Consider the following 25996-nt stretch of genomic DNA (forward strand, 5'->3'; position numbering starts at 1 on the left):
AACATTCTTAATCCGGCCCTCTCGCAAAATCCTTTCTTAGCGGACCTCTACCATTTATAAACTATCTTCCTGCCAAATTTCATCTTTGTACGTCAAGCGGCTTTATCTCATATAAATGCAACCTTTTGCATTTATATGAGATAAAGCATCATTAAAACAAACAATCAAACTGAAGTTTGAGTCGATACATAATACAAAAACTATCGCTAATCAGACGACACGATCTTACAAGGCCTCAACCTTCAACCCAAAAAAGAAAAGAATATAAATTCTGATAATGTAATATCTATTTACCTATTTATATTTTGCCATATATTGTAAATGACAAAACTATTAAATATAAACGTTAGTTACATATTTCCTAATTAACGTTATGTTTTATTTTATATTTTTATATAACCAGTAATTTTTTTGGTAAATTAAAGCAGTTAACCTACTTGGCCAATGTAAACAGTTTATACCTTAAGTAAGTATTTCAATGTAAACTCAACTAATTATAACAAAATATGCAAACATATTCATATTTTAAAAGTTATCAAACAAAACATTACAGATGAAAGTAAACCTAATGTAATGTATTACGAACGGGTTTACGTAATGTTTGCTGACGTCCGTTTCAGGCTCTAACTTAATTCACGCCGCTTTCCTTTCCAACTGAACTTATAAAGTGTTAAATTTTCACTTCCCCTCAGTTTATGTACAACTTCCGTCATATCACCTAGTACCAAACCACAATGTGGCGAAATTTCAGTTTAGTTTTAGTTCTATGTGCAGTGATTGAAATAAGTTGTTGGAGCGACAACTGCAATGGATGCAGAGCTGACTATACGAGAAATAAACGAGCGAAATATTACTCCTTTCCATCTTATAAATACAGTCGACCGACCTACTATAACAGAGGACCTCTGTATAGTTACACATCAAATGATATTGGACCAGCAGCTAAACCAAGACCGTACAAGGTTAGTAAACGACCTATTAACGAAGGTTTGGGAGATGAAGACTTCGATAACTTAATTAATTACCTATCCAATAAAGATTTAGACAAAATTATTAAATTCGCTGCTGAAAAAGAAGTGTACGCGGATAGATATAGAGATTCAGATAATTATGAATATAACGATGATTCCGCAAATAGTGGTTATGAAGAAGTTTATCCTAAAATGTATGTAAATGGTCCCAATGTACAGTTTGATAGTAATAGGTATAACAGTTTTGCATATAGCAATCCTGATGCAAACAACATACATTGGCAAGTTGATATGAATAATATAAAAGTCCATGCACCTGTAAATACTGAAGAATCGGAAGAAACTGAGCAACTTTCGTTATTGGATGAATATATCAAAAAAGAAATCAATGTAATGAGTAATCAAAATAATGTATTCACTGACAGTAGTACAGTAAAAGAAGAAGAATTACCAAAGCCATTAAACTTACGGGAAGACGATTACGACGTGTCGTTTACGAATAATGTACCTTCAATCGCTAAACCAGAGAGTGCGTATATTTTGGAAAACTTCGGCGATTTACCCTTAATGGAATATGAAAACTCGAAATTGGAAAAAGTAAATTCATACAGCGTGCCACATTACTCAGTAAGTACAAGACATCTTGCTAGATTTCACTCCCAAACCTTCACATACATAATTTGCACTTAAGTATTTATATATGAAATCAATATTATAAACACTAAACCTATTACCGGCTCGATGAAATCTTTCGCAGGTGAAAGTATTTCATTACATATTAGAATTTGTTTGACCCATTAGATTTTATATTGTTTTTACATTTTTAAGATAAATCTGTATAAGAAGTCTGGTTAAATACATAACAGCTTTATCAGCCAGTTACTGAACTCTAAACGATAATGAAACTGTTAATCTTATAAGTAATATAAAAAAAGAAATCGCTTCACACCTACTTTCTTACTTCACACTTACTATTTAACTTGTAATCTTTACATGATTTAGAAGGCATGAATTCCATTTGATACCCTGTACTATATGAAATTTAAAATATCTTTTACTCGAAGAATTCCAATATCTACGGTACAGTTAATATTACGCTAAATAAAACAATAACCCTCTACTAACTTCTATCTCCGCAGGTAATATCTCCAAGCGATCATCGACCGCGATTCCCATCATCATCACCTTCCCTGCCATCATCACAATCATCACCATTCTCATCATCAGTCCTATCACTCATAAACGCCCCTGAAGTGGAGCCAGCGCCTCCGGTGTCAGCGGCGAAGGAGCAAAGCGATGCTCATCTCAAAGCTATCAAGATCTGGACGCACAAATCAAAAGGAACCGCCTACACCCTACACGACGATGGCACTCTATCGCTTGAAATACCAGCAAGGCCTAGACATAAATACTCGTAAAGGAATATAGTCTTAGAGCGAAAACTGACTAGTACAGGCTTTAAAAAAATGTTCGTCTTACGCTCAGCAGATATTATTTATTTTTAGTTTAATAAATTAATTTACGCAATGTAATTATACTTATTATATAAACCTTATAATTAATGTACTTTCTTTTTTTTCTTTCTCGACGAATAAAAACCGTGACGCCACTTTCCTCCACTCCTATAGTATCTGTTACCCTGGTATAATTATTACAGCTTTTGTTAGGTACAATGATGATATCAGTTCACTGTTCTTTAATGTCAGCCACTGACGATCAAGTAATCTCATGCCTGCAGTGCTGACGGCTACACAACCGATAAAACTGATCGTGTATTGCAGGCAGGGCCGGCCCGTCCATACGGCGAGCGGATCAGTCGCTCCAGGCGCCAAATCCTAGAGAGCGCCGAAATGATAATCCTTCTCAACCTTAGACGGTACTGCGCCTGATATTCAATTGGTCACCCCAGTGTATGGTCGAGATCTTCGCGTTCCTTACTTTACACTCATAATTTGGTATAGGTATCTACATATTATTCGGAACAAACAGGAGAGGCGCCATAATTGGATTTCGCTCCATTTTACAATTTACTTCGGGCCAGCGCTGATTGCAGGCATGTGAGTGATCATCAGTGGCTGACATTTGCCGCTTATAAGTACTTTGTTCCAAAAATCGATAGGTTAGATAACTACATTTTGGTACGCGAAGGAAAGAAACATTGCCTGTGTTAGCTCATACTCAATAGACAGTAGACTTACCCCTTTATCCATCCTCAACACAGTGAAATGGTTCCTAGTGATGCTGAAGTGCTGCGACACGACAGTCGAGTCGCGGTACTTGCAGTGCATGGCCATAGAGTCGGTCTGCGGCCAGAAGGGCGTGCACTGCTGCGGCGCCAGGTCTATCCACAGGTCTGCTGCCTCGTTCTCCTCCATGAACCGCAGGTGGTTCTTCGTGTCGTTGTAGATGATGAAGTACGGCAGTAGGGTCACTATTTTGGTCAGTTGTGGGCACAGCTCGGACAGAGTCACCTGTACATTATGTGCTTGTCAATATATAGAACTCCCTCTCTGGTTTGAAGACGTCTTTGGCACGTCTCTGGGCCTGGGTAATACCTAACTCGGGACAGTTTACGATTTTAGAATTTCTAAATTGGCTCAGCTCTCGTCTGGGTGGTAGCTATTGGCCGTAGTTACCGCCCTACCGGCAAAAATAGAGGACTTATTGGTTGGTGAGTGGCTAGTATTAAGAGAACCCTTATTATCTTTTGCTGATATTTTACCTAATACCTAAAGTTTCGGAGTATATCGTCACTTTGCTTTAATTTATTGATGTCTCGAAAATGACCATATTGCAGGAGGCTATATTTTTTAACTTTCAAAAAAGTTTTCGTACTTAGATGTTTTTCAAGTATTATTATTCATCTTAAATTTACTTATCTTTAACTAACGGACGCCCGCGACTATGTCCATCCTTACAGCTAATTTTAGAATGAATCCGGCCCTATCGCAAAATTCGTTCTTAGTGGATACCTACTAACTATAAACTACCTCCCTGCCAAATTTTAGCTTTGTACATCAAGCGGTTTTCGAGATTTCGTGCTGAATGACCTTTCGCATTTATATATTAAGATATAGTCTCACATACATGCAACAGCATCCGATAGTTGAGTCGGCGCTCAGTGTGCGCGCACACTAGCAAGCCCGGCGCGTGCGCGTGCAGGCGTGCGGCGCGCGACCAGCCCGACTGGTGTGCGCGCACCCTAACTCGCTCGCCGCCGCCCGCGCCCGCGCCCGCGCCCCGCTCGCACCACAGCAGGGGCTCGTCTGTCAGCTCGTAGCAGGTATCCGACCGGCCCTGGCGAGGAAAAAATCAAATAGCTTACACCTTCCATTTATATAATTATAAGTATTTTCTAGGCATTCTAGCACTATAACTTGGCAAATTCGTTCGTAACACTCCCGATGCTCAACGCGCACGACTTCATACCCGCACGGTCCATCCCTCTGTCCCGCGCGCACGACTCAGACCCGCGCATTTTCCGGGATGAAAAGTAGCCTGTGTTAATTCACATTAAAATATATCTCTGTTCAGTAGCCGACAAACATTCATACCATCAAAATAAATAAGGTTTTCGCAAATCTCGGGAATCCATGTATTTTTCGTGATAAAACGTAGCCTATGTGTTAATCCAGAGTAAAATCTATTTCCATTCCAAATTTCAGCCAAATACTTCAGTAGTAGCACCGTTAAAGAGTAACAAACATCCAAACAAACATACATCCGTACAAACTTTCGCGTTTATAATATTAGTAGAATAAAAAATAGCCTTTGTGTTAATCCAGACTAAAATTTATCTCTACTCCAATTTTCAGGTGATTCGGTTCAGTAGCCGAGGCGTGAAAAGTAACAAACATTCATACCATCAGAATCATCACGTTTTCGCAAATCTCGGGATCCATGGATTTTTTCGGGATACAAAGGCTGTGTTAATCCAGAGTAAAATCTAGTTCCTCAGCCAAATAGCGGCGTTAAGCAGTAACAAACATCCAAACAAACATCCAAACAAAACATCCAAACAAACATACATCCATACAAACTTTCGCGTTTATAATATTAGTAGGATAAAAAGTAATCCAGACTATAATCTATCTCCACTTCAAATTTCAGGTGATTCGGTTTAGTAGCCGAGGCACGCCGAGGCTTGATAGTGTAACAAACATTCATATACCATCAAAATCATCACGTTTTCGCAAATCTCGGAACTCCGTAGATTTTTTCGTGATAAAAAGTAGCCTATGTGTTAATCCAGAGTAAAATCTATTTCTACTAGAAATTTCAACCAAATCGCTTGAGCAGTAGCGGCGTTAAACAGTAACAAACATCCATACAAACTTTCACGTTTATAATATTAGTGAGATTACTTTAATCTGCAGCGGCAGGCCCGTCTTGTTGATGAGCCAGCAGGGCGCGTACAGCAGCAGCTTCAGGCTGGGCCCGCGCTGCAGCCGCGCGCGCACCACCAGCCGCTTGTTGCCGCCTTCCGTCTCGCACTCCGTCGACATGCTTATCGTCTTTTCTGTCATATCTGCAAACAAAATATCAATAACATAAAATTTAAACTATTGAAAAACCCCCGAATGTCATGAAATCATTAATTCTAGATTAAGTCATCAATATTCTCTTTCAGTGCGCTTTGATTTGAGACCGCACTCGAATATATTTGCAGACATTCGGTTTCGGTCACATAACTTTTAAACGGCTCAACCGATTTTCATCAAACATGTCTAAGAACACTCGCCCGTAAGTCACCTTTCATACAAAAAGAACTAAATTGAAATCGCTTCATCCGTTCGGGAGCTATGGTGCCACAGACAGACTGACAGACTTATACCACCCCTCTTTTTTCGTCGGGGATTAATAAATCGCAGAGTAATGCTTGTTGGAACTTGTCAATCAGCTAATGCAATTACTTAATGCAACACATTCAGTCAATTGTTGAGCACGAGACTTCTCCCAGAATGAGAAGGGTAAGGCTAATAGTCTACCACGCTAGCCCAATATGGACTGGCAGACACTCGTGGAGAATTAAGAAAATTCTCATGTATGCAGGCAGGTTTCCTTGCAATCGTCCTTACCCATTTGAGGCTCGTGATATTTAATTACTTTTCTTTCGTATATTTAATTTAATTTCGTTTCTTTTACATAACTGAAAAGTTGGAAGTGCCTCGGACCGGGTTCGAACCTACGGCTCTCTGAATCAAAGTCCTAATATGTAGTTATCTCCATGGTAAGAGCCCCGAATCCTACTCTGACCGACAGTTACTTATTGTTCTTTTTGTCATGATTAATTTTGGGCCATGGAGATGCAATGCTAAATTTTTGTTTCCAAATTATTTCACCACACAAAACATGCAAAGGAAGAGATAAGAAAATATTCCTGTAAATTCCTGTAAAAATTTGGCAATAAAACCTAACAAAAAGTTCAAGACCACTAAAGGGTAAATTAAATTACACAATTTAAACTTACCTGGAGAGTAAGTAAACGTTCCCGTCCACGGCAATCCCAGGTAGTATATCTCTAGAGTGAGTTTGTGCGATTGATTCGGCCGCAGGATGTACACGTGCGCCCTCTCCCCTGCCTCCACTCTCACTTTGACGTGACCCCCGGACAGCTGGAGCGCGTGCGGGAGACGGTTGTGGACCCCCAGCGGAGGCAAGATCCGTAGAAGTAGGTTTGGTATAGAACGGGACACTTTCAGGGATTGGCAACCTGGAATTAAATTAGACCCGTAAGCCATCTAGCGATGTGTCCAAGACTTGGTCAATAACTATTGGCTTCATAAGCTCAAAGTCACTCAGCGCGCGTCGGAGCGAGTTAAGCTCAAAGTATTTCTGCCTAATCGAATCAAAAATTAAGAGATCCGCAGAAGAATCAAAGCTGAAATGGACCTCTGGGTGAGTCCTAAGGTGCTGGAATGCTGAGCCCGCACTGGAAAGCGCATTGTTGGTCGAGCTCCTAGACTAGACGGACCGTCGAAGATAAGGAAGAAAAATTTATAAAGCTATTTTTCTTCCTTAATAGAGATCTAAGTTCATCAGTGCACGTTCATCAGCTGATAATGACGATGATGAAGATGATGTCTTCAGACCTTAAATCTGTACGGAAGCGTGATATTTTACCATTCGTGAGAACGCAGGATTCAATTATATTACTGAGACGGGCAGCGTGACGTCAGGAATGTGTATTCAGCAATGAAAATCTTCGTATAGTCCCAACAAAGTGTATTATCACCAACAAAGATCGCGCTCGACTGACCACCAGACGACAAAATAATTACCGACTATGACTCGAACAGTTTTACAATTCAAAATGGTTTCTGTATCTTACAACTACTTTTTAATTAAACAGTTTTACGGCTTAGTCTAACATTATGAAATTAATATCATTATAATATTTAAATTAATTATAAAATGTAAATAGTTTACTTTAATCTGAGTTTAAATAATAAAGCTAAAGATAGAATCTTTAGGTTTAGTCAAATCAGTATCCTATAAACGAAAAACTGTAATCATGACATTGAAGAATTATTATCAGCAAATAACAGACAATGTTTATAATAACATATAGATAGTTTAGTATATTTATAGTTTGTTAGATGGAACTCGTAGGCCCTCGTAACACTTACACGCGTTAGATTATTAAAATTTGTCTTCTGAACCAAGCCTTTTGGCACTGTTTGTGAAGTAAGATAAAAAAAATGGTCAGGTTCTGTCTCGCAATCTTTCTCACTTACCTTCTACGGGAACTACTCTCATGGCGAAGACTCTGGGGTCATCGTCAGCCACGGCGGGGCACACGACGTCGCGAGCGCTGCCAACCTCATTGACGAGCTCCATCCACCAGATACCCTCAGTCGCTGTTTGATAGCTTCTAAAATAGAAGTAATTTATTAAAAACCAGGAGTATGATAACTGTGTAACGATCCTAGGGTATTTAGAAAGTTTATTTTTTGAAGATCTGCATGATTTGTTACATGGTTAGCTGGTTTGGCGACTGATAATGATGTTCTAAGATTTAGTACTTGGTTAGGGCAAAATTTATATTACCAGATATTTTATTTTACAAAAAATCTCGCCTGGAAGTTGGGGAAATTTTTAAAAGTTGATTGGAATCGTGCAGATTATTGGCAACAAACGATAATTTAAGAATCAATATTTACTCAAAGTTAGTAGGAAGTAAGTAAAGCTTGCAATGGTAGGCGACGTAAAGCGGAACATTGTAGGTGTCGTGCGGGGCCAGCACAGCCAGCCGCAGCAGTCCACAGAACGGGTTCCGCACAGCACCCACGGGCTCTTCTCCGGCTGCTTCCAGATCCGACTGGCGATACAGCAGCTCTAGGGCGTAGGATGTTTCGTTGCGGACCTGGTAAATGTTAATAAAAATCTCCATTTTTCACCAAGTTAACGAAATAACAACCAAGAGAATTAACCATGTATAATGCATAACAGGAATGACCGATTTTCGATGAAAGATTTTCCCTACCAAGACCTGACACACGACGACATATCTCAATATTAATTATAATTTCGACCAACAGCGGCACTACCGGATTTTTGCTCTCTTTTTCATTGCGTTAGGACGAAAAAGATAGGACAGGGGCAACTCTGTCGCTACGGTCGATATTTGTTTATGTTAAACTAGCGGACGCCCGCGACTTCGTCCGCGTAAATTTCGATGTCAACTTTACTACTACCCCTACCCTACCCTACCCCTACCTTACCCTACCCCTACCCTACCACTACCCCAACCCTACCCTACCCAACCCCTACATCTACCCTACCCTACCCAACCCCTACCCCCCACCCTACCCCTACCGTACCCCTACCTTACCTACACCCTACACCCATCCTACCCCTACCCTCCCCGTACCCTATCCCTTTCCTACCCCTATCCCACCCGTACCCCTATCTCACGCCTATCCTACCCCTACCCTACCACTTCCTTATCCTACCCGTACCTCTACCCTACCACTACCCTACATCTACCCCTACCCTACCACTACCCTAAACCCGGCCCTAAACCTACAATACCCCTACACTACCCCTACGCTTCCCTACCCGTACCCTACCCTACTCTGTAACTTCTCTATCTTACTCCTACCCTTAGCAAAATCGGTCCAGTCCTTCGAGAGTGGTGGTATGACCAAGAGAAATAGAGACTTCTATGCTAATAATATAAAGAGGTAAAGTTCGTGTGGTTGTAGGAGGTAATCTCTGGATCTACTGGACCGATTTGGAAAATTGTTTTACCAATAGAAAGCTACGCTATTTGCGAGTGTCATAGGCTATGTTTGATCCCCATATTCACACGGGAACGGGAACTACGTCAATGAAAGCGCCGGGCGTCATATAGCGGAATTTCTGCGTCTTTTAGAAATTTTGTATTATCTCCGAAACTATTTAAGTAATTAACATACTGTAAAGGGCAAATCTTATCTCCATAATATCCTTGTGATTATTAAATAATTTATTTTAATAAGGATTAAAGTTTAGTTGTATAAATAATGACGTAAACCTAAGTATATAAAATTAATAATTTTTAAAACACAAAAGGTACTATATCTGCTAATATATATAAGATAGATATATGGTGTCGTGGACTTTTTTGTAGAACTTTTAAAGATACATAAAGTCTCCATACATTAATTTCAATTTTACACAATAGTTAAGGCAGCGCATGCGAATAAGTCTGTTTAAGAGGATTTTCGGTCCGACCTGTATGACAAAAACTGTGATAACTCGGCTAATATATATAATACCAATATAAAATATAGCCTATAGCACTTCCCGATAATGTAGCATACTACTGGTGAAAGAATTTTTAAAATCGGAGCAGTAGTTCCGAAGATTACCCCATTTAAAAAATGTGACAAACTTACAAACTTACAAACTTTACCTCTTTATAATATTAGTATAGATAAACGGCCAGTCTGAATGTTTCTTCATTAAATCACCATCACGTTCTCTGCCGCCAACTTATTTAATAAATGGAATTTATCAATAATATGAGGATAATACTATACCTGTAAAGGGGACCTGACGGTAATTTTCTTGTTGTTATATTTGGAGGTCCTCTCCACCACGAGGTAGTAGCGCGTCCCATTCTTACTCGGATGCAAGACGTGTAGCTTGGACACTGATCTTTGAGGACACAGGATCTAATAACATAACAATAAATATATCAGTCGCTAACTGGGCTCGAGTCCCACAGTGCGCGGGGTTTCTCTGCGTAATCAAACCAGAAACCAAGACCGAAGTCACCGAGCCGATAGACGTTGGGGTACCAAGGTGTTGGAATGGCGCAACGGAAAACCCAGTATACTTAACTACCGGAATAGATAGACTGGCTACATCAAGCGAGTCCCAGGGAGTCGCTGGATGTAGACGACTCAGGTTAATGGTGTTTTGAAGTCCGTTCAAAAACACCCTTGTCCTGCAGTGGACGTCCATCGGCTGATGTGATGACGATGATGAATGATGAATCAATTAGATATCTAGAGCTTCACTAACAGACTTGACTTTTTAATAGTGCTAGTATAAAACCCCACTACAAATAAAATTAATTTTGATTTAAATCAATTTTATTTAAGTATCAAATGTTTTATGATCATAACATGGAAAGAAAAATGCCTTACGTTAAGTTGATCGAAATCATGCAGTCGGATGGACAAAGTCTGATCCGTCAATCGTCTTAGCAATTCAGTAGCAGCGGGGGGAGCTCCTGGAGACTCTCTCTCCGCTCCTGTGGGGGCGGCGCTCGCAGGGAATCCGCCCTCGAAACTAGAAAAACAAAAGCAAAAATCAGATCAAATATCCTGTTATGATGAAGTTTGGTTTGTTATGTCAGGAGGTTGACAGGACGAATGCGTTTGTGTGTGTAAACTGAAGGAGGTTCAGTCAAACAGAATTGCATTTTTTAAATTATAAGGCTAATTTTGAGGCGAGAGGAGTATGACTTCGGAACCTGGTAAAAAAACCGTTGCTAAGCAACCAATTATGAGGGAAATTATTTCAATATTATAAATATTTCTGTTTTGCTAATGTTCCTTCAGATTCACGTAATATTTTGCTATTACAAACAGAGATAAACCAACATGAAATAAAATATCTATTTCAAATTATTTCTAAACTAATAGTAGGTAATTAATAAATAAAACCATAATAATTATTTTCCTCTAATAATATTAAACAGCAATAACACTGGCATTTTCCTAGGTTGTGTAATTGTCTATAATAACTACAAGTCCACATCACTTTTGAAAAAAAAAACAGCTCCTGTCTTTTATTCTAGCTTTATTAGGTATTATTATTACCTTCAATACCTATTTCTATAGTATGGTTATGCACTGGTTAATGCACTGTAATTCTGAATAAATAATAATGTACCTAAATAATACTAACCAATCCCATTCGTCACTAATATCAGTCATCTCATGTTTAGATTCCTTTTCAATGTCATCTAGAAGATCAGCTCCTGAAGTATCGCAACCTATGAATTCAAAACCATGTCTTAAAACAGACTATAAATTATGAGTTCCAAATTTTGTGATATTTTATTACTTCAAAGTTCTCTGATGTTTATTTAAAAATAACAGCAAAGCTTTTAATGCTATTTGTGATTTTTAAAATACTAATGAAGATTGTGCTATGTAATATGTGGATATATGGACATAAAGATTTACCAGGTGTACTTGGTCGGCTGGAATGATCATAATCAGCAACGGCTAAAACACGATCATTGCCTGCCAGATCAGTTTCAGCACGAGTCCGCAGATGAACCGTCGATCCTGGACCTAATAACAATTTAATTACCTTATTATTTTTATAACAATTAAATTATATGACCGAGGTTATATCAAAAACATTAACCTTCATTTTATTTTACAAATAATGTCATCTAAATTAAGAATTACCATAATTTGTACATACCTATATCATTAATCAATTGCAATTCACTTTCAGCAGCAACTAAAGCAGTAACTGCGGCAGTTCGATCTAATATTGCATTTGAAAGCGCTTGCAACGCTCGTACTGCGGCTGGAGCTAATGTGATGTTTAACGGTGAACGAGCTTCAAGCGCTATATAGGTGCATAGTCGTGTTTCTTCAATCGAGGAATCAACACTGTCTTCTCTAACTGGTTCCTAAAAGAAATATCAAAACCCATTATTTAATAATAAACTGTTTTGAACGGCTGTAGTTTCTTTAAACTCATTATGTAGTTAGACGTTATTATATTTACCTGCACAGTAACAGTTTTACTATCAACTTTCTTTTTTTCTTCGCCATCGACATATGTTATAGCTTTCTCATCATCCTCATCTTCATTTTCTTCTTCTCGGTCACTCGCTTCTGCCTCACTTTGCTCTGGTGCTGAAGAGTCTTCATCGTTACTCAGATCATCGATACTTGAGTCGCTACTGAATTTTACAAAAACTTTTTTATAAACACTTAGTCATTGACTATTAAGTTATAATTTAAGTATAATAGGTAAAGATGAGTGATTCTTTAATTATAATATAAATATAATAGTTAAGTAAGCTAGAGTAACTTGAAACTTACTCGGTAAATAAATGTCCTAGTGCATTAGATAATTTGTCCTTTCCATTTTCATTATCTGAGTCAGAGTCCTCAACATCTAGTCCCTTTAGAAACGACATACTACATGCATTGAAGTCAACTTTATAACCCTTATTATCTTTACTGTTGGGGTTCTTTATGAAAACCATTTCGTTGTCAGTATCTGCTTCATCAGCTGATGTTTCAGATTCGAATTCGTTTTTCTTTTTAGTTTTCCGTGTTGGTTCTGATGGGACAGTATCACACATTGTATTCTGTTCTGAATTGTGGTTTTTAGTATCTAATTGTGATGACATTGGATATGCTTTTGCCTGAAAAGAAATTTGCAGATGTTAATAAACTAATTAGGCTTTTCTAATACAGACGTAAGGTTTATCTGGTCACTCACACATGTATTTATGCATACCTGAAACAGAGTAGCAGTGATTTCCCAAGGTCGTTGCATGTTGTCCTGTAATACTGGTTCCAGCAACGGTTCCCACGCGTCTAATCGTTCATTGTAGGCTCTTGCCTGCACACTGAGGGACCCACCTCCGTGAAGTTGCCGGGACCAGTCGTGTAGAGATATTTCAGTTGATAGCTGTAAAACATCAAGTCAAAGTTCAACGTCTACATTTTATGAGCAATTAATATCAGTTTTTTTTTCAAGAGGTTAGTTTTTTCTTTGCTGTCGATTTATTAGACCTTGTAGATCAAAATTTAAATATCTCACTTTAAAGTTCAGAAAATAAACTTACCTTAAGTATTAACACTGGTATTCTAACAGTATGTTCTATTTCGAAGGTTATGCGAACAACTGGTACAGTCACCACAAATGTCTCAGTTGGTTTAGTAATAGGATATTTCGGCTGAATATAGCTATCCTCAGCATGGAAGCCCATATACGGAGACAATTTCTTAGGCAACCAAAGATCTTCGTCTTGTTTCTCAGGTCGAGGGTTATAAGTTGCAAAATTGAACAAGTCTTTCTCGTCGGGAATTGTCAACTCAGTTGTAATTTCTTCTACGATATCTGAAATATACAAAAATTGATTATTAAAGAAAAACGTAGATGATTGGATTGTTCAATATTATCAAATAAAAGTTATTACAAAAGAAAAGTTTACATTACTAGTTGTAGTGCTATAACTTCACTCACCCATCACAGTGTGTACAGTAGTAGCAGCGATATGGACATCGATCTCCGAAACTGACAGACGAACCATAATACCTTCTTCTAAATTCTTGAAACTTTTAGAAAACTCTAAGTCACATGGCTTCAGAACTAATTGAGGGGGAAGATTTTTCAATTTCGACTGTAATTTAGACATTACTTGAAGCCCAGCTAAAGATATTACGAGGTTTTCTGTGTTCGAATGACTGGAGTAGTCAATGAGAAGTTCTGTACGAAGCAGTAACGCGTGACCTTCAGTTTTCATCAAATCAGTGAAGAACATGACTTCTGGCTGTCGACATTGCACCGATATTGAGAAGCTTGGCATGTCTTCTGATACTGAGGTTGCTGAAATGGAAGAACAACGTCTTAAAGGACAACAGGGATAACCAGGCACAATTTGTGAAAAATCGCATACAATAACCAAACAAAATTATTACGATAAATAAGTAAATTATTTTTACTGTGGAAGCAAAATTTACTATTCATTAAAAAAGCCGATTCTAATGCAAGAAATCGTAACAAAACATAATTTTATTAATGGAATCATTACGGCAACTATTATTTGATGACCAAGTAGAGCAGTGGTGACCATGCCTTTTGCTTTTGAGGTCATGGGTTCTATTGCCAATTAGGGAAAATATGACAAGACCCACAATAAAACCAGAGACCTTATTATTCTTGTCTATTTGTAAGACCTGTTAATAGTTTTCATACTTTGGAGACTGTTGTCTTTTAGGTAGCTGTGAAAGGAAAGGTGATCAATGTTTTTAATTTCAATCGATTACTTATACTTATAAGTAGGAATACCTGTAGAATAGTAGCCACTGGTCGAGTCACTGGAGCTAGGGAAACGTGCGGCTCTGTTATTATTGGAGCGTGATGGTCCATCGCCCACATATCCATGATTTATCACACCACCTTCTAATGTCTTCTCCCCTGTAGGTACGTAAAATGTCCACAAATTAAATCTCTAGCAAAAGATTTTTTTATCATCAACGACTCTTTTCTTATTTTAACTTGTTTATTATTAAGTCACTAGCGATACTGAAGATAGAGAAGTAAGAAGCAATCTATATCAAATGTGAGCAATCTGAGATACGAAAACTGAAAAGAATTCAAAATTTTCTACTGTTAGAAGTTAGGATCAAATTATTGAAACGGTAAAGAAAAGTAAAAGTATTGAAATTGACAGCAACAAATCAAGAAAATTATGTCAATAAAAATTATGGTACTTTGTTGCAAACAATTCCCGTGATAATTTGTAAACTTTTAATACTCTAATGACGAAGTGCAAAGTCCGGCTAAGGTATAATTTGATAATAAATTAAATATTCCGTCACCTGGCATTGCATCTAGCAAACTTTTAGCAAGACGCAGTAAAAAAGGTAAAGACAGGTTAAGTCTTGTCCTTTCCACTCTCACATCAAGAGTCACAGCGCGTGCGGACCGACGTAGAGAAGCTTCTAGAAGAGCTGGTCGGACTACAGAGAAGCCACCAGCTGCACGGCTGCCTCCGCCTTGTGATTCGAAAATTCTAGAATAAGAAGAAGAACAGATATAAGTAGGTACATAAATCTACAATCAACTTTAGTAGGTACCCAGTTAGGAAGTTAAAAATCCAAGTGGGTTTCGTCAGACTGGAGTAATAGTATCAACTGAAGTTTTAATTTTGAAGAATAATATTTTTGAATGTATCTTTTGAACTCCGAAGATAAATATTTTCACAGATCCAAAGGGATTGCAGACCTGAGAATTTTATATCAATTTCTACTTGATACCTTCAAGTATTCCTGAGATAATGGTCTTGGTAGACAGGGAAAAAGACGGACGACCAAGTAATTCTAAAAGGTTTTGATTTTTTTGTAGTAAGGGGAGTGTTAATCGATATTATAGGAGCTCATTAACCGTACACATAATGTTCGGATTTTTAATCGCTTCCATGCGGTACCCCACCCGCACGGTGAATCCATAGAATTATAGAATAATAGTCTCTCTAAAATTAATAAAAAATACCTTCTAATGACAATAGTAGTGTCAGGTCGTATGTCCTCAATCAGAAGACTCTGCAAGCTTGCCTTCACTTCAATACTGCTATCGGAGTAATAGTCGAAGTGAACGTTAGCTTCGCCTGCCGTCACTTTGGCGAGCCCGTGGTTCAAGTCTCGCACCGGTGAGCTCAACACTTCATCCATGTCTGAGAATAGTTTCAATTCAACTCCTTCTAGAGAGAACCTGGCAGAAAGATGGAAAAAATAAGTTAGCAAAATTTATAATCATTTCTTAAATCAATACTATAAATTTTAATTTCTTTTGGATAATATGATGAATTTTTTTTTTCTTATGCCAATTTTCTTTTTTTGATATATCTACTATTACGGTTCACTCTAATTAGTCTGAAAGATCAAATGAAGATGCTATGAGTTAATGAATACGACAATTAAGTGCGTGGTGTTCAAACTTAATCTCTTAACCGTAAATCTATTGAGGCATGGGAATTTATGTGATTTCATTAGCATGCATTGTAAGATTTTAGTGTTTTGTATAGTATGTATATTGCTGTTAATTGTTATTTAATTTTTACTTTTATTGCTGTTAATTGTTATTTAATTTTTATTTTTACTTCACTACGAAACAATAATTTAGTTCTACCCATTTACCTAAGAACAGATTCTTTTTTTACAGGTTCCCCTTGAGCAAAAAATGCTTGCAGTTTCTTTACTGTTGCCTCAGATGGTGCAATTTCTACTGGTGATCCGGGGGTGATGTTACCTGTAATTAGGAGTTCTAGTATCAAGCATCTACATATGTAAATTATTAATATCAGTTCGCTCAAAATAAATATTCACCACCACTTTTACATGCATACTCCATATTATGCAAATGTTACAACGTACGATCTCCGAATACTCACTAATGTAATGCCCTTCACTAAGGTTATCACTCCACACTGCCAGAACCGTGGCCAAGTCCTTCTGGCCAAGGTTCAAGGACACGGTGTCCATCACTATGTCCGCCTCACAGAGCAGCAAGTCTCGGTAAGCGCTCGTGTTTGCTACTTGTGTGTAACTAACGGCTCTTTTTAAGTCGCAATTCACCGAAATCGGCTCCAAGATTGGCTCCTGAAATTAATATTATATGTTATCATGTTTCATTAAAAAAACCGTAAATTCGTAATGTATTTTTTTGTATCTTAGGAAAATTGGCTTTACGTGTACCTAATAGTACGGTAACAGAACAACTGTTAAGGTAAACGTCATCAGCATAGCAGAAATTCATTGTTAAAATTTTTACTGATACAGCGGATGGCGCATCGGAACCCAACAAATCGTTGTTTGGCAACCATTCACAGGCAGATTATTTTTAAACATATTTCTTATTTACTGTCGCTTCTTAAGCTTCTCACACAAACCTTGCTAAAATAAAATAAAATATACATAACACCCTGCGGTCTTACCCGTAGTAATCCACCTACCCACGGCGTAGTCCCCATGGAATGCGGGGATTAAATATAGCCTATGACACTCTTAAATAACGTGACAAATCGAGTCATTAGACCCAGAGGTAGTGGTGTAGCGTGCCTTGGAGGGGTCCTGTATCAAAATTAGTTCGGAGGCCCAATAGATGAGTGGCAAATCCCGAAAAGTCTCTTGAGTTTTTGATTTACCGCCAACTCTTTCACCACAAAATAAAATTGGTACCAAAATGTTTAGTAGTAACATACTACTAAGATATAAATAATATTTTTATTAGATATTAGTAATATTTTATTGGGTTCTAGTGTGGGAACATTGAAATATTGTGGATTACATTGTACTAATTTTTGCTTTCACACGTAAAGGACACCTGTAGATCGGGAGCCCCCTAACATTGATAGATACGGCTGATACGGCGGTAGCTACACCCCTGTTCAGAGGTTAAAGCTCATAAACTCTCATTAGTATAGATTAGCCTAATGTTGATCATCACCTGAACTTCCAGGGTGCCAGCCAAGGTCATCACAGCGCGTGAGAGCGTAATGTTGACGTGCTTGATCAGCACATTGTCGATCACTGGGCTGAGCACCGGCGCGGTCGCCTCTATGCTGGCGTTGACAGTCTTGAAAAAGTTTTCAATCAACAAATCCCCTGTAAAACATAAATAGTTACAGATCATTTTATCCAGTTTAATAGAAACGAAAAACATTACTTAAAATGATTATTTCTAAACTCAGACAACAGAAGGAAATGAATATCTCACCCATGTTTAAAACTAATAAGTTTGGTGACGACGGTTTTTGAGGCAACAAGAAAACTGGAGCATGGACCTAAAAAAAATATTAAATTAACATTTTGTTTCAGGCGATGAGGTTATACAAATTCCAATTGCATGGGTCGTGGTTTTATTCACTGCCGCAAAATGCAAAAGTGACGAAATCAAGGTAAAACCAACGTACCTTATCTTCTTTTTCGTAAGGTAAGGTAACCTATGACATCTTAACGTTTTTTTTTTGCTTTAATTTTTTAAACCTACTATTTTTCGAATTAAATTAATCAAATCGGGAAGATAGCGAATGCGTCGCTATCTTCCCGATTTGATTGATTTAATTCAATGGGTTCACGAAATATAAAAACAAAAGAAATAAACAATACCTCGATAGCAAGATTAACTTTCAAAGGCGCGGTTCTAATAGAGGCAGCTCGCTCCTGCGCCGCGCGCTCTGCTGCCGCCGCCGCCTCCGTGGCCGCAGCACTCGGCACTAGTGGCTCTAGAAATTGCTGACAAGAAAGACAACAAATTAATATTGACTAGACAACCTATTGATCATCATTTGCCATCTTGTATAACAGAAGTTTGGCGATCAATACGCAGACTTTCCATATGGTAGCCGCTTCTTTAAGCTGCGGATAACCTAGCCCAGTCCACTCCCTATATCGTCCAACCATTGTCTTTGGTGTCCAGGTGCTTTTGAAAGTGGAAACTAAACTTCTTTAGGCACTTGAAGAGCACTCTCTTAAAACGTCCAAAGAATCCAAGCTTACTTTGCATTATGGTGAATCTGCCTTGTCCTACAAAATACAAAAAAGGCATTGTGCTTATAATATTAGTGCGATTATTACCTGCAGATGATAGAGAAGAGAACAGAAGAGCACGACATGTAGTCTGCCCACACAGATGCGCAGTTCCGCGTCCGAGCGCGTGCGAGCGCCGGTCGCCGAGCGAACGTACTTTATCTCTATCACTTTGTCTTCATCTGGCCACACCAACTGAAAAACATTTATCTTTAGATCATAGCTTCTCAACTTCATTATGTCGAGGGGGCACCCTCTAAGAATATTTCACATTATCATCCAATTTAATGTCAACAACTACAGAAATACTGTTGTTAAAAAAAAAACGTCTATGTAAACTTTGGGGCAAAAGACGATAATACAGTGTGTTCCTTTATTTACCTTGGGATACAAAGTGGCTTCAGCGAGATCGTCAACATGCAGCGATCCGAGGAACAGCTTGAAGATGAGGCGGTCGTTGGCTCGGAATACACAGTCGCTCTCCAGTGACGTCACTCGCACTTCCACAAACGGGTTTTCGACCTGGCAGAGACGAGCTGTCACTGAGGACAACCTGCAAAGAGCCGCCACTTTAGCAACTCACATTTCAATTTATCATCTCACGATCTCACAATTTCTGACTCTTACAAGGCTTCTTTACGAACCTACCATGTAATAAATCATTACCTGACAGAGTAGCTGAACTTGGTAGCGCCAGGGGGAACAGGGGGGTCTGCTTCAGGTCTCATCAAATACTCCCAAAGAGTTCGAGTCTTTGGAAGAACTATGTTGTTAATGTTGAGAGAGTGACGTTTCTGGATTCTATAAAGTAAAATATTAAATAAGATAAACGTTGTCTGTCCGAAAATAAAGAACATTGTAACAACAATGTCATTATTTGAGACAATGTCCGAATATCAGTATAAAGTAAAGTTAATTAGTCAGCTATAATTTTGTCTACTTTAGGAAGTCTGTTTGGCTTTGAATGTGTTGGTGAGATATATATAGACGCGTTTGACAGTAGTAATTTGATAGACAAATTCGGTGGAAAATTAAAGGAACGTTTTTTAACAAAATGAACCATCAGTTTATACACACAAACTCGAAAAATGGTTCATTTAAAATATACATCCAAAAAAGAAAGCCAAAAGAAATCCTCGGACAATACATGATAATAAAAATTATCTCCAGAAAATAAAGATTGATTAATTTAAGAGAGCCTCGGGCCTCCGCAAGATTGCTGGATAGACTTAGTTACATTAGAAGTGCTTAAACATTTGCAGCAACTTACTTGCGTTTGATATAATAGAGATACTTGAAGAGCGTGGTGAGTGCAGTTGCGTGGACCAGCAACGCCAGCGGCCCAACGTCAGCCACGAGGGCTTGCTCCACGTTGTGGAAGTGGGAACGGAATTCAGGACAATTCGCTCGTACCTAAAAGTCATCAATCAATCAATCGTCACCATCACAATCATTCACCGATTATTGCAGCTGTGAATGACAATGCTATGTTCATACAGTAAGCCTATGCTTATGCCTCTGATTCTGAGGTTGAGACGTTGGTGTAACAACTCCGTAAACATAATGCCTTTGCCATAGTGTATTCATTACTTACCTTTCTGTACAGTAAATTGAACAGTTCTCCTGAACTTGTAAGAAGTTCTAAATACTGTCCAGTGCTGCTGTGATGCTGTTTATCAGTCAGCAGCGCTTGCCCAATGGACAACTGGATGGCGGGCCCGAACTGCATCAGCGCTACGTCCAAGCACACCTTGCTGACGCTCATCATTACATAAGGCTTATCTATTTGTTCGCATGATCGGCTCAAATTTATCACTATTTCACCTGTTATCAAAATTATATAAAAAACATGAACATTTTTTAAGACCTCGTAAATATCTTATGAAGCAAATATCTCTTCTGAGAGATTCTTAGAAGCTACGCGCATTTTGAAATTGGTGACATTACATGTGCCTCGAAAAATCACATTATGCAATGGCATAATTCACGGTCATTATCAATAGCCTCTGACAGTGATTATTATGGAGGTATTCGGATAGAGTCATTACGAATTCAAACATTTCCATAAGCTATACTGCATTAGGGAAACGAGGTCCGTACTTATTTTCTCTCCCGTAATAAATGAGGCACAACCCTTTAGTGGGTCATTAAAATAAACTAATGATACTTGTCTCACCAATAATAAATCTCATAAGGGTCCCAATAGTGTTACTGGGCGAAACGTTGTCATCAAAGCCAGGAAGGTCCACAGATCGTGCATATTCCTCAACATCCTCATCGCTGAAGTCTGCGGCAGGCAATGATTCTTCAGCTGGTGATTTTGTACTCTCACCATCCATCATGGTTACTGCGGCTCTAAAATTTTCAATGGATAAATTGTTTATTTCATACTTTATTGATACTATAATAACCTAACCTATATTTAGTTGCCAGACAATAGGCTGATAGTGCCGATGTTTTTTAAAAAAATGAAAAACATAAAATACCGCGCAAGTAGGTAAAGAAATGCTGAAATTATTCCCAGGTACAGGTAAAATTTAACTAATTAATCTTTTTAAAAATACCTGTGTCTACTGAAGTACGCCGACACAATCTTCTGTCTCAATTTCACCAACTCCTTGTACCCTGGATCTGCTGTCACCTTGTCTAACTCGAAGGCTTCCAGCAGTTCGGGGTCCACCATCTCCTCGACGTAATCTCCAGAATCCATGAAAGACACGGGAACTGTATTGGGCGTCGGAACAGGCAGGTTGTCGAAAAAGTCGAGAAGATAGCCAATAATGCGATCCGAGAGATTAAATTTTAGACTTGATAGTGAAATGTTGAGCTTGTACCTAAATATAAAGAAAGAATATCCAATGTTACTTTGCAGAATTCTTGGCAACCAGATTGAAAAGCAAAACTTTTTGAAAAATCAAGAAGCATTAGCTAGATACTACAGATCAGCAAATTTTACAGTAGGTGCCAAGTTTGCAACCAGATTAACTTTTAGCATAATACATAAAGAAGACTTAATATATGAAACTGTGATTGACCTGGGAAGCAGTTTATAATCTTTCTTAATGCTTGTAGAGAATACGAGCTGAGTCTTCAATCGCGGAACTAAGTGCATCTCCGAGTCTCCGTGCTTTCTTGCTTCCCGCCATGTGTCACTCCACTCACAGAAGAGTACCTGTATTAAAACGACATTTTAGCATCTTAGTACCAACTACCTACTATAATCTTAACAAAGGGATCCTTTGATAATTGACATTAACATTTTTATAGGACTACCATTCTACAGATTTCAGCATAGCATTGATAAAATTTTTTACTTAAATTGCCACGAATATCGTGCGTAGTGCCACGGCGATCCTTCTGGCAATTTAGGTTACAGCTCACAGCACAATAAACCCTAAATAATAACAGAATGCATTTGTTGACTAATCAGGCGGTTGTTTCAATTAGGCTGTTTTGCCACACACGTTTCTCCCTGTTACTGAACTAAATTAGGCATTTTATATAAAACTCACTTGTATGGAACATTCAGCGTGGAATCTGTCGTAGAGTCTTTCTTCCAACTCCATACAAGTAGCATCTTCGAGGGTAAGGTTGGAAGGTTGCAGATCGGATTTAATTACTATTCTATTAATATCCAGTATCATCACACGACCGGGCCTAAAATATTTAAAAAAAAAATATTTAATTTACTTTCAGCGCAACAAATAAGGTTGTCATTATCATCCGATTATGTTTCTACAATCAACATAATTAATTTAGATATTAGGCCCTAAATATCAGCCTAAGGAAACTTATAATGTACGTACTTGTGAACACAACCGTGTTCGGGCAGAATGATGGCAGGTCCTTTCAGATCTACATTCAAATGGAATATCTTTCGACGGCTGATCGCGTGGGCCAACACCGACTTGCTCATGGCAGTGATATGGTCGGCTGCTATTGAGACTTCTTCTGCTAGCTCCTCTGCCGTCATTGAATGAGTTTGGAAAAAGTTTATTAGTTCTGTGAACGCATGCTGTAAATAAATTAAGTCTTCTCAGAAAAACACAATAAGTTAAGACTTATTAAATTACTTTAATATTTTACAAAAGCGTTAGGCAGGGTTGTGTTCTGTCTCCTATTCTGTTAAATATCTATGAAATGAGACGATCCATCAAAGATTGGAATGTTAGCATCAGCATTGGTGGAACAAAGTTAACCAATTTACGTTATGCTAATGATACAACTCTCTTAGCAGCATCGGAGGCAGAGATGATCTTTATTGGATAGAATGGCGTAAGTGGGTGACCACTCTACATACAGATCCAAAACAAAATTTAGTCGATCGCACTAGTTAAAAAATGCAGTTTCCCACAAATTAAAATATTTGAAGACAACTTTTTCACAAACTTACCTCCACGTAAACCATTTCAACAGGTTCGACATGGCACGTAACGCCCAAATCAGCATGACTGTTTGCCGGGTTCTTCTCAACATCTAACGCCAATACAGTGTTGCTGCCGACTGTTGAACCTTGAGCAGCTATTAGTAAAGGTACTAACTCCCCATCTGATGACATGCCTTCGACCACTATATTTTCTGTTCGTGCTGACACCTGGTTAAAAACATGGCCACAGATGTTGAGCATTAAGGGATGACTTTTGCTGATGAATCTACATCTGAATGTCATATATAATACCTAAGATATACAACGGAACACTGATATGTATTGTAGTGTTTAATGAAATAAAAGTATCAATGGTTTTTTTAATACGACTTTAAGTTAATTACGACTTTTACATAAGTACCTTGTAAGCTTTTGCTGATGGTCTCGTTTCAATCGACGCAAGAAACTGTGTTAGGCTTATCACCAACACTTCTTTACTCCTGTTCATCATAGTTAACGTGCAGTTTGCTAAAGTCAAATTGAGTTTGTGCTCTGTAAACAAAACTCAAATTAGAGCCAATTTTCCAAATCAACCTTAAAACATTTTTTCTTGTGAATCTGCAAAGCATAACCAACATATTTAACCCAATCAAGAACTATTCGTACGTTTGCCTTTGAGAACCCGAAGTTCATTTGCTCTTTGAACTTTTTACTCAGCCTATTGCCACATCTGCTTTGTGACTCGTTGCGCTTTCGGTAACTTCGGTTCATGTGGACTTTTACAGATCTCCTAATTTCAAATTCGATCACGAAAGATACTCTAAGCATATCTCGCTCCATCGCCTTTTCTAAGCCTTCTTAGAAGCAATAATTAATATATCAATTATTATTGTAAAAAATGCTACTTACCAATATATTGTTTCGATTTGTCCTGTCTAGGTGCACCTTCAGCATACCCAATGAGTTCGCAAACTTTTTTCTTCTCAGGACTTGATAGATGACTCCATAGACTCTTGCATCTCTCGCTCTTCACACAGAGCTCTACGCGAGACTTTGACTCATTGTCGGAATCGTGTTCTGAATCAGAAGTTGGCTTCCACCAGTCGAATTCCGTTTCCGCTACATCTATTCTCTCTGGCTCTTGTGCAAGGAGCTGCAATAATGAATATGATTTGGTGGGTGTCAGATCTAAACTAATAATGCTCACATGTTATTCCTTTTAATGTTTTAAAGCAACCTCATGAATAATTTGAAATATTTTTAAAAGTGACATCCTTATAAGAAAACGGCTGCGTTTGGTCCACTGGCTAGCCTCTGTGGTTTCGGAAGGAAAGGTCTTAGGTTCTTGTATTATGATGATGATGATGATGATGATCATGATGATGAGAAGTTCTCAGTAACAGTCGGAGAGTTGGTAATGTTATATCTCTATGCATCGGAGAGCACGTTAAGTCACCGGACCTGGTCATTATCATTCACATGTGATAGTCATAATTACCGTATAAAACATTAAGTCCTGCGAGTATGCCGGCTAACCTGCGTTGGTACAGTAAGCTAAAGCCCCCTCTAAACTTACTTCGAATTTCGCCTGCTCCCTCGCTATAACGACAGATATAATAGGAAGGCTGTCTTCGCATTTTTGTAGATCCAGCTTCAGTTCGATATCGTTCGGACTCCTCAACGTGCTTTTGTAAGTTTTCTTGTAAATGTTGTAGTTCTCCCGATGCTTCTGTATAGCCGCCCAGTTGTAAGGGCGCACGCGTTGCTCTATCACCACGTTGTACGCGTAGAGCCACCACTTCTTCACGTCTTTCGAAAGTGGAACTCCTGGATGAAGATGCCGATACTTTCTGGAAATCAATAAGTAACAAAACTCGGACTCGCGCAATATTTACCAGGCAATATTCCCAGAAAAAACTTCCGCGGTCTTGTACTCAAGTTGAAAAGGTACGTCGCAGCATTTTTCTCAAACTTTTTTTAATGTGGAACTAGTGGCGTAGTTTTTAAGTAGAGTAGACATTGTACATTAATATACTCATACAATGAGTACAATTTCCTAACGATTCATTTTTTTTTTAAGTTGGTACGACAATGATTAGTATGTATAACAATGATTCTAATGATCTAAAGTTAAATTGATAAAACCAGAATTGGTAAATGAAGCAGATCAATGTACCTATTGAGAGTAATCCTCTGAAAGGAAGTGAGTAGGTTGTCAATGGAGAGGTACTGTCTCCGCGACAGCTGCAGCGCACTGTCTTGCAGCACAGCGTCCAGCAGTAGCCGCGGCACTCGCGCCTCGCCCGACCGATTAATTATCACCTTCACTTTGCATGTAACAGGCTTCAGCACTGAAAGAAACAAGAAATTTAAATATTAATAAGTTCAGTTAGGCATTGAGGCATTGTTTCCGTAGGGTAGGACCGCCCAAAAGGAGATCAGCAAACGCCTGAGGGAGGAAACAGGCGACCCTCGGGCAGGCAGCTTTCTCGCGCAAATTGCATATCAGCGCAAGAATGCTGCCTGAGCTACCTAGGATGCCGTATTTAGTTTAAGTCCGGGAGATAAAGTATACCAGACTTAATTAAGTATTGAATAGAAACAAACTACTTTGTTTGAAACAAACTACAAGTTACTTTGCAGAAGTTCATTTATTGTTATCCGCGAAAAATCAGCGAATCCAAGCGAGATCCGACAGAAAATCCTATACGTACATTTCATTTTAAAACTCAGTAGTGTCGACTCCTTTTATTTTTTTTTGCCGTATAAAGTATTTCTAAATCAAGTACCCTTCAGAATTATTCCTTGATTTACCAGTATAGCCCTCGAGGAAGGCTGCTGCACTCACCCTTATCTGTCGGGTGAGGATGCGC

At 38.5% G+C, this 25996-nt stretch overlaps 2 protein-coding genes across 2 annotated transcripts in view; one reads left to right on the forward strand and one right to left on the reverse strand.

Moving 5' to 3' along the window:
• LOC112044523 (intermembrane lipid transfer protein VPS13A-like) overlaps nucleotides 1-25996 on the reverse strand; it is a 42575-nt gene that overhangs the window by 11419 nt on the left and 5160 nt on the right. The window contains exons 5-43 of the mRNA XM_024080403.2: nucleotides 25300-25474; nucleotides 24700-24973; nucleotides 24033-24276; nucleotides 23545-23675; nucleotides 23151-23351; nucleotides 22564-22772; nucleotides 22270-22414; nucleotides 21793-21929; nucleotides 21322-21591; nucleotides 20934-21112; nucleotides 20352-20581; nucleotides 20028-20170; nucleotides 19424-19558; nucleotides 19139-19310; nucleotides 18806-18952; nucleotides 18338-18463; nucleotides 17946-18012; nucleotides 17676-17833; nucleotides 16621-16828; nucleotides 16367-16478; nucleotides 15723-15941; nucleotides 15050-15243; nucleotides 14517-14645; nucleotides 13692-14054; nucleotides 13291-13565; nucleotides 12960-13133; nucleotides 12536-12864; nucleotides 12216-12393; nucleotides 11904-12117; nucleotides 11657-11767; nucleotides 11376-11463; nucleotides 10610-10754; nucleotides 9998-10132; nucleotides 8135-8337; nucleotides 7709-7845; nucleotides 6442-6684; nucleotides 5336-5499; nucleotides 4059-4268; nucleotides 3170-3442 (exon numbers count right to left, since the gene is read on the reverse strand). Coding sequence (XP_023936171.1) covers nucleotides 3170-3442; nucleotides 4059-4268; nucleotides 5336-5499; nucleotides 6442-6684; nucleotides 7709-7845; nucleotides 8135-8337; nucleotides 9998-10132; nucleotides 10610-10754; nucleotides 11376-11463; nucleotides 11657-11767; nucleotides 11904-12117; nucleotides 12216-12393; nucleotides 12536-12864; nucleotides 12960-13133; nucleotides 13291-13565; nucleotides 13692-14054; nucleotides 14517-14645; nucleotides 15050-15243; nucleotides 15723-15941; nucleotides 16367-16478; nucleotides 16621-16828; nucleotides 17676-17833; nucleotides 17946-18012; nucleotides 18338-18463; nucleotides 18806-18952; nucleotides 19139-19310; nucleotides 19424-19558; nucleotides 20028-20170; nucleotides 20352-20581; nucleotides 20934-21112; nucleotides 21322-21591; nucleotides 21793-21929; nucleotides 22270-22414; nucleotides 22564-22772; nucleotides 23151-23351; nucleotides 23545-23675; nucleotides 24033-24276; nucleotides 24700-24973; nucleotides 25300-25474 — 7247 coding nt within the window. The remainder of the gene's footprint in view (nucleotides 1-3169; nucleotides 3443-4058; nucleotides 4269-5335; nucleotides 5500-6441; nucleotides 6685-7708; nucleotides 7846-8134; nucleotides 8338-9997; nucleotides 10133-10609; nucleotides 10755-11375; nucleotides 11464-11656; nucleotides 11768-11903; nucleotides 12118-12215; nucleotides 12394-12535; nucleotides 12865-12959; nucleotides 13134-13290; nucleotides 13566-13691; nucleotides 14055-14516; nucleotides 14646-15049; nucleotides 15244-15722; nucleotides 15942-16366; nucleotides 16479-16620; nucleotides 16829-17675; nucleotides 17834-17945; nucleotides 18013-18337; nucleotides 18464-18805; nucleotides 18953-19138; nucleotides 19311-19423; nucleotides 19559-20027; nucleotides 20171-20351; nucleotides 20582-20933; nucleotides 21113-21321; nucleotides 21592-21792; nucleotides 21930-22269; nucleotides 22415-22563; nucleotides 22773-23150; nucleotides 23352-23544; nucleotides 23676-24032; nucleotides 24277-24699; nucleotides 24974-25299; nucleotides 25475-25996) is intronic.
• On the forward strand, nucleotides 694-2543 carry LOC128198637 (uncharacterized). Its single transcript, XM_052884966.1, has 2 exons — nucleotides 694-1598; nucleotides 2111-2543. Exons 1-2 carry the CDS (start codon nucleotides 735-737, stop codon nucleotides 2387-2389), a joined length of 1143 nt encoding a protein of 380 aa, XP_052740926.1. The 5' UTR covers nucleotides 694-734; the 3' UTR covers nucleotides 2390-2543.

The sequence above is a fragment of the Bicyclus anynana genome, chromosome 13 (assembly GCF_947172395.1).
Source record: "Bicyclus anynana chromosome 13, ilBicAnyn1.1, whole genome shotgun sequence".
NCBI classification, from domain to species: Eukaryota; Metazoa; Arthropoda; class Insecta; order Lepidoptera; family Nymphalidae; genus Bicyclus; species Bicyclus anynana.

Coding starts and splice junctions, on each gene's coding strand:
- LOC128198637 (XM_052884966.1), top strand. CDS start 735: ATGTGGCGAAATTTCAGTTTAGTTTTAGTTCTATGTGCAGTGATTGAA. Junction 1,599..2,110: donor ACAGCGTGCCACATTACTCA/GTAAGTACAAGA, acceptor CTATCTCCGCAG/GTAATATCTCCAAGCGATCA.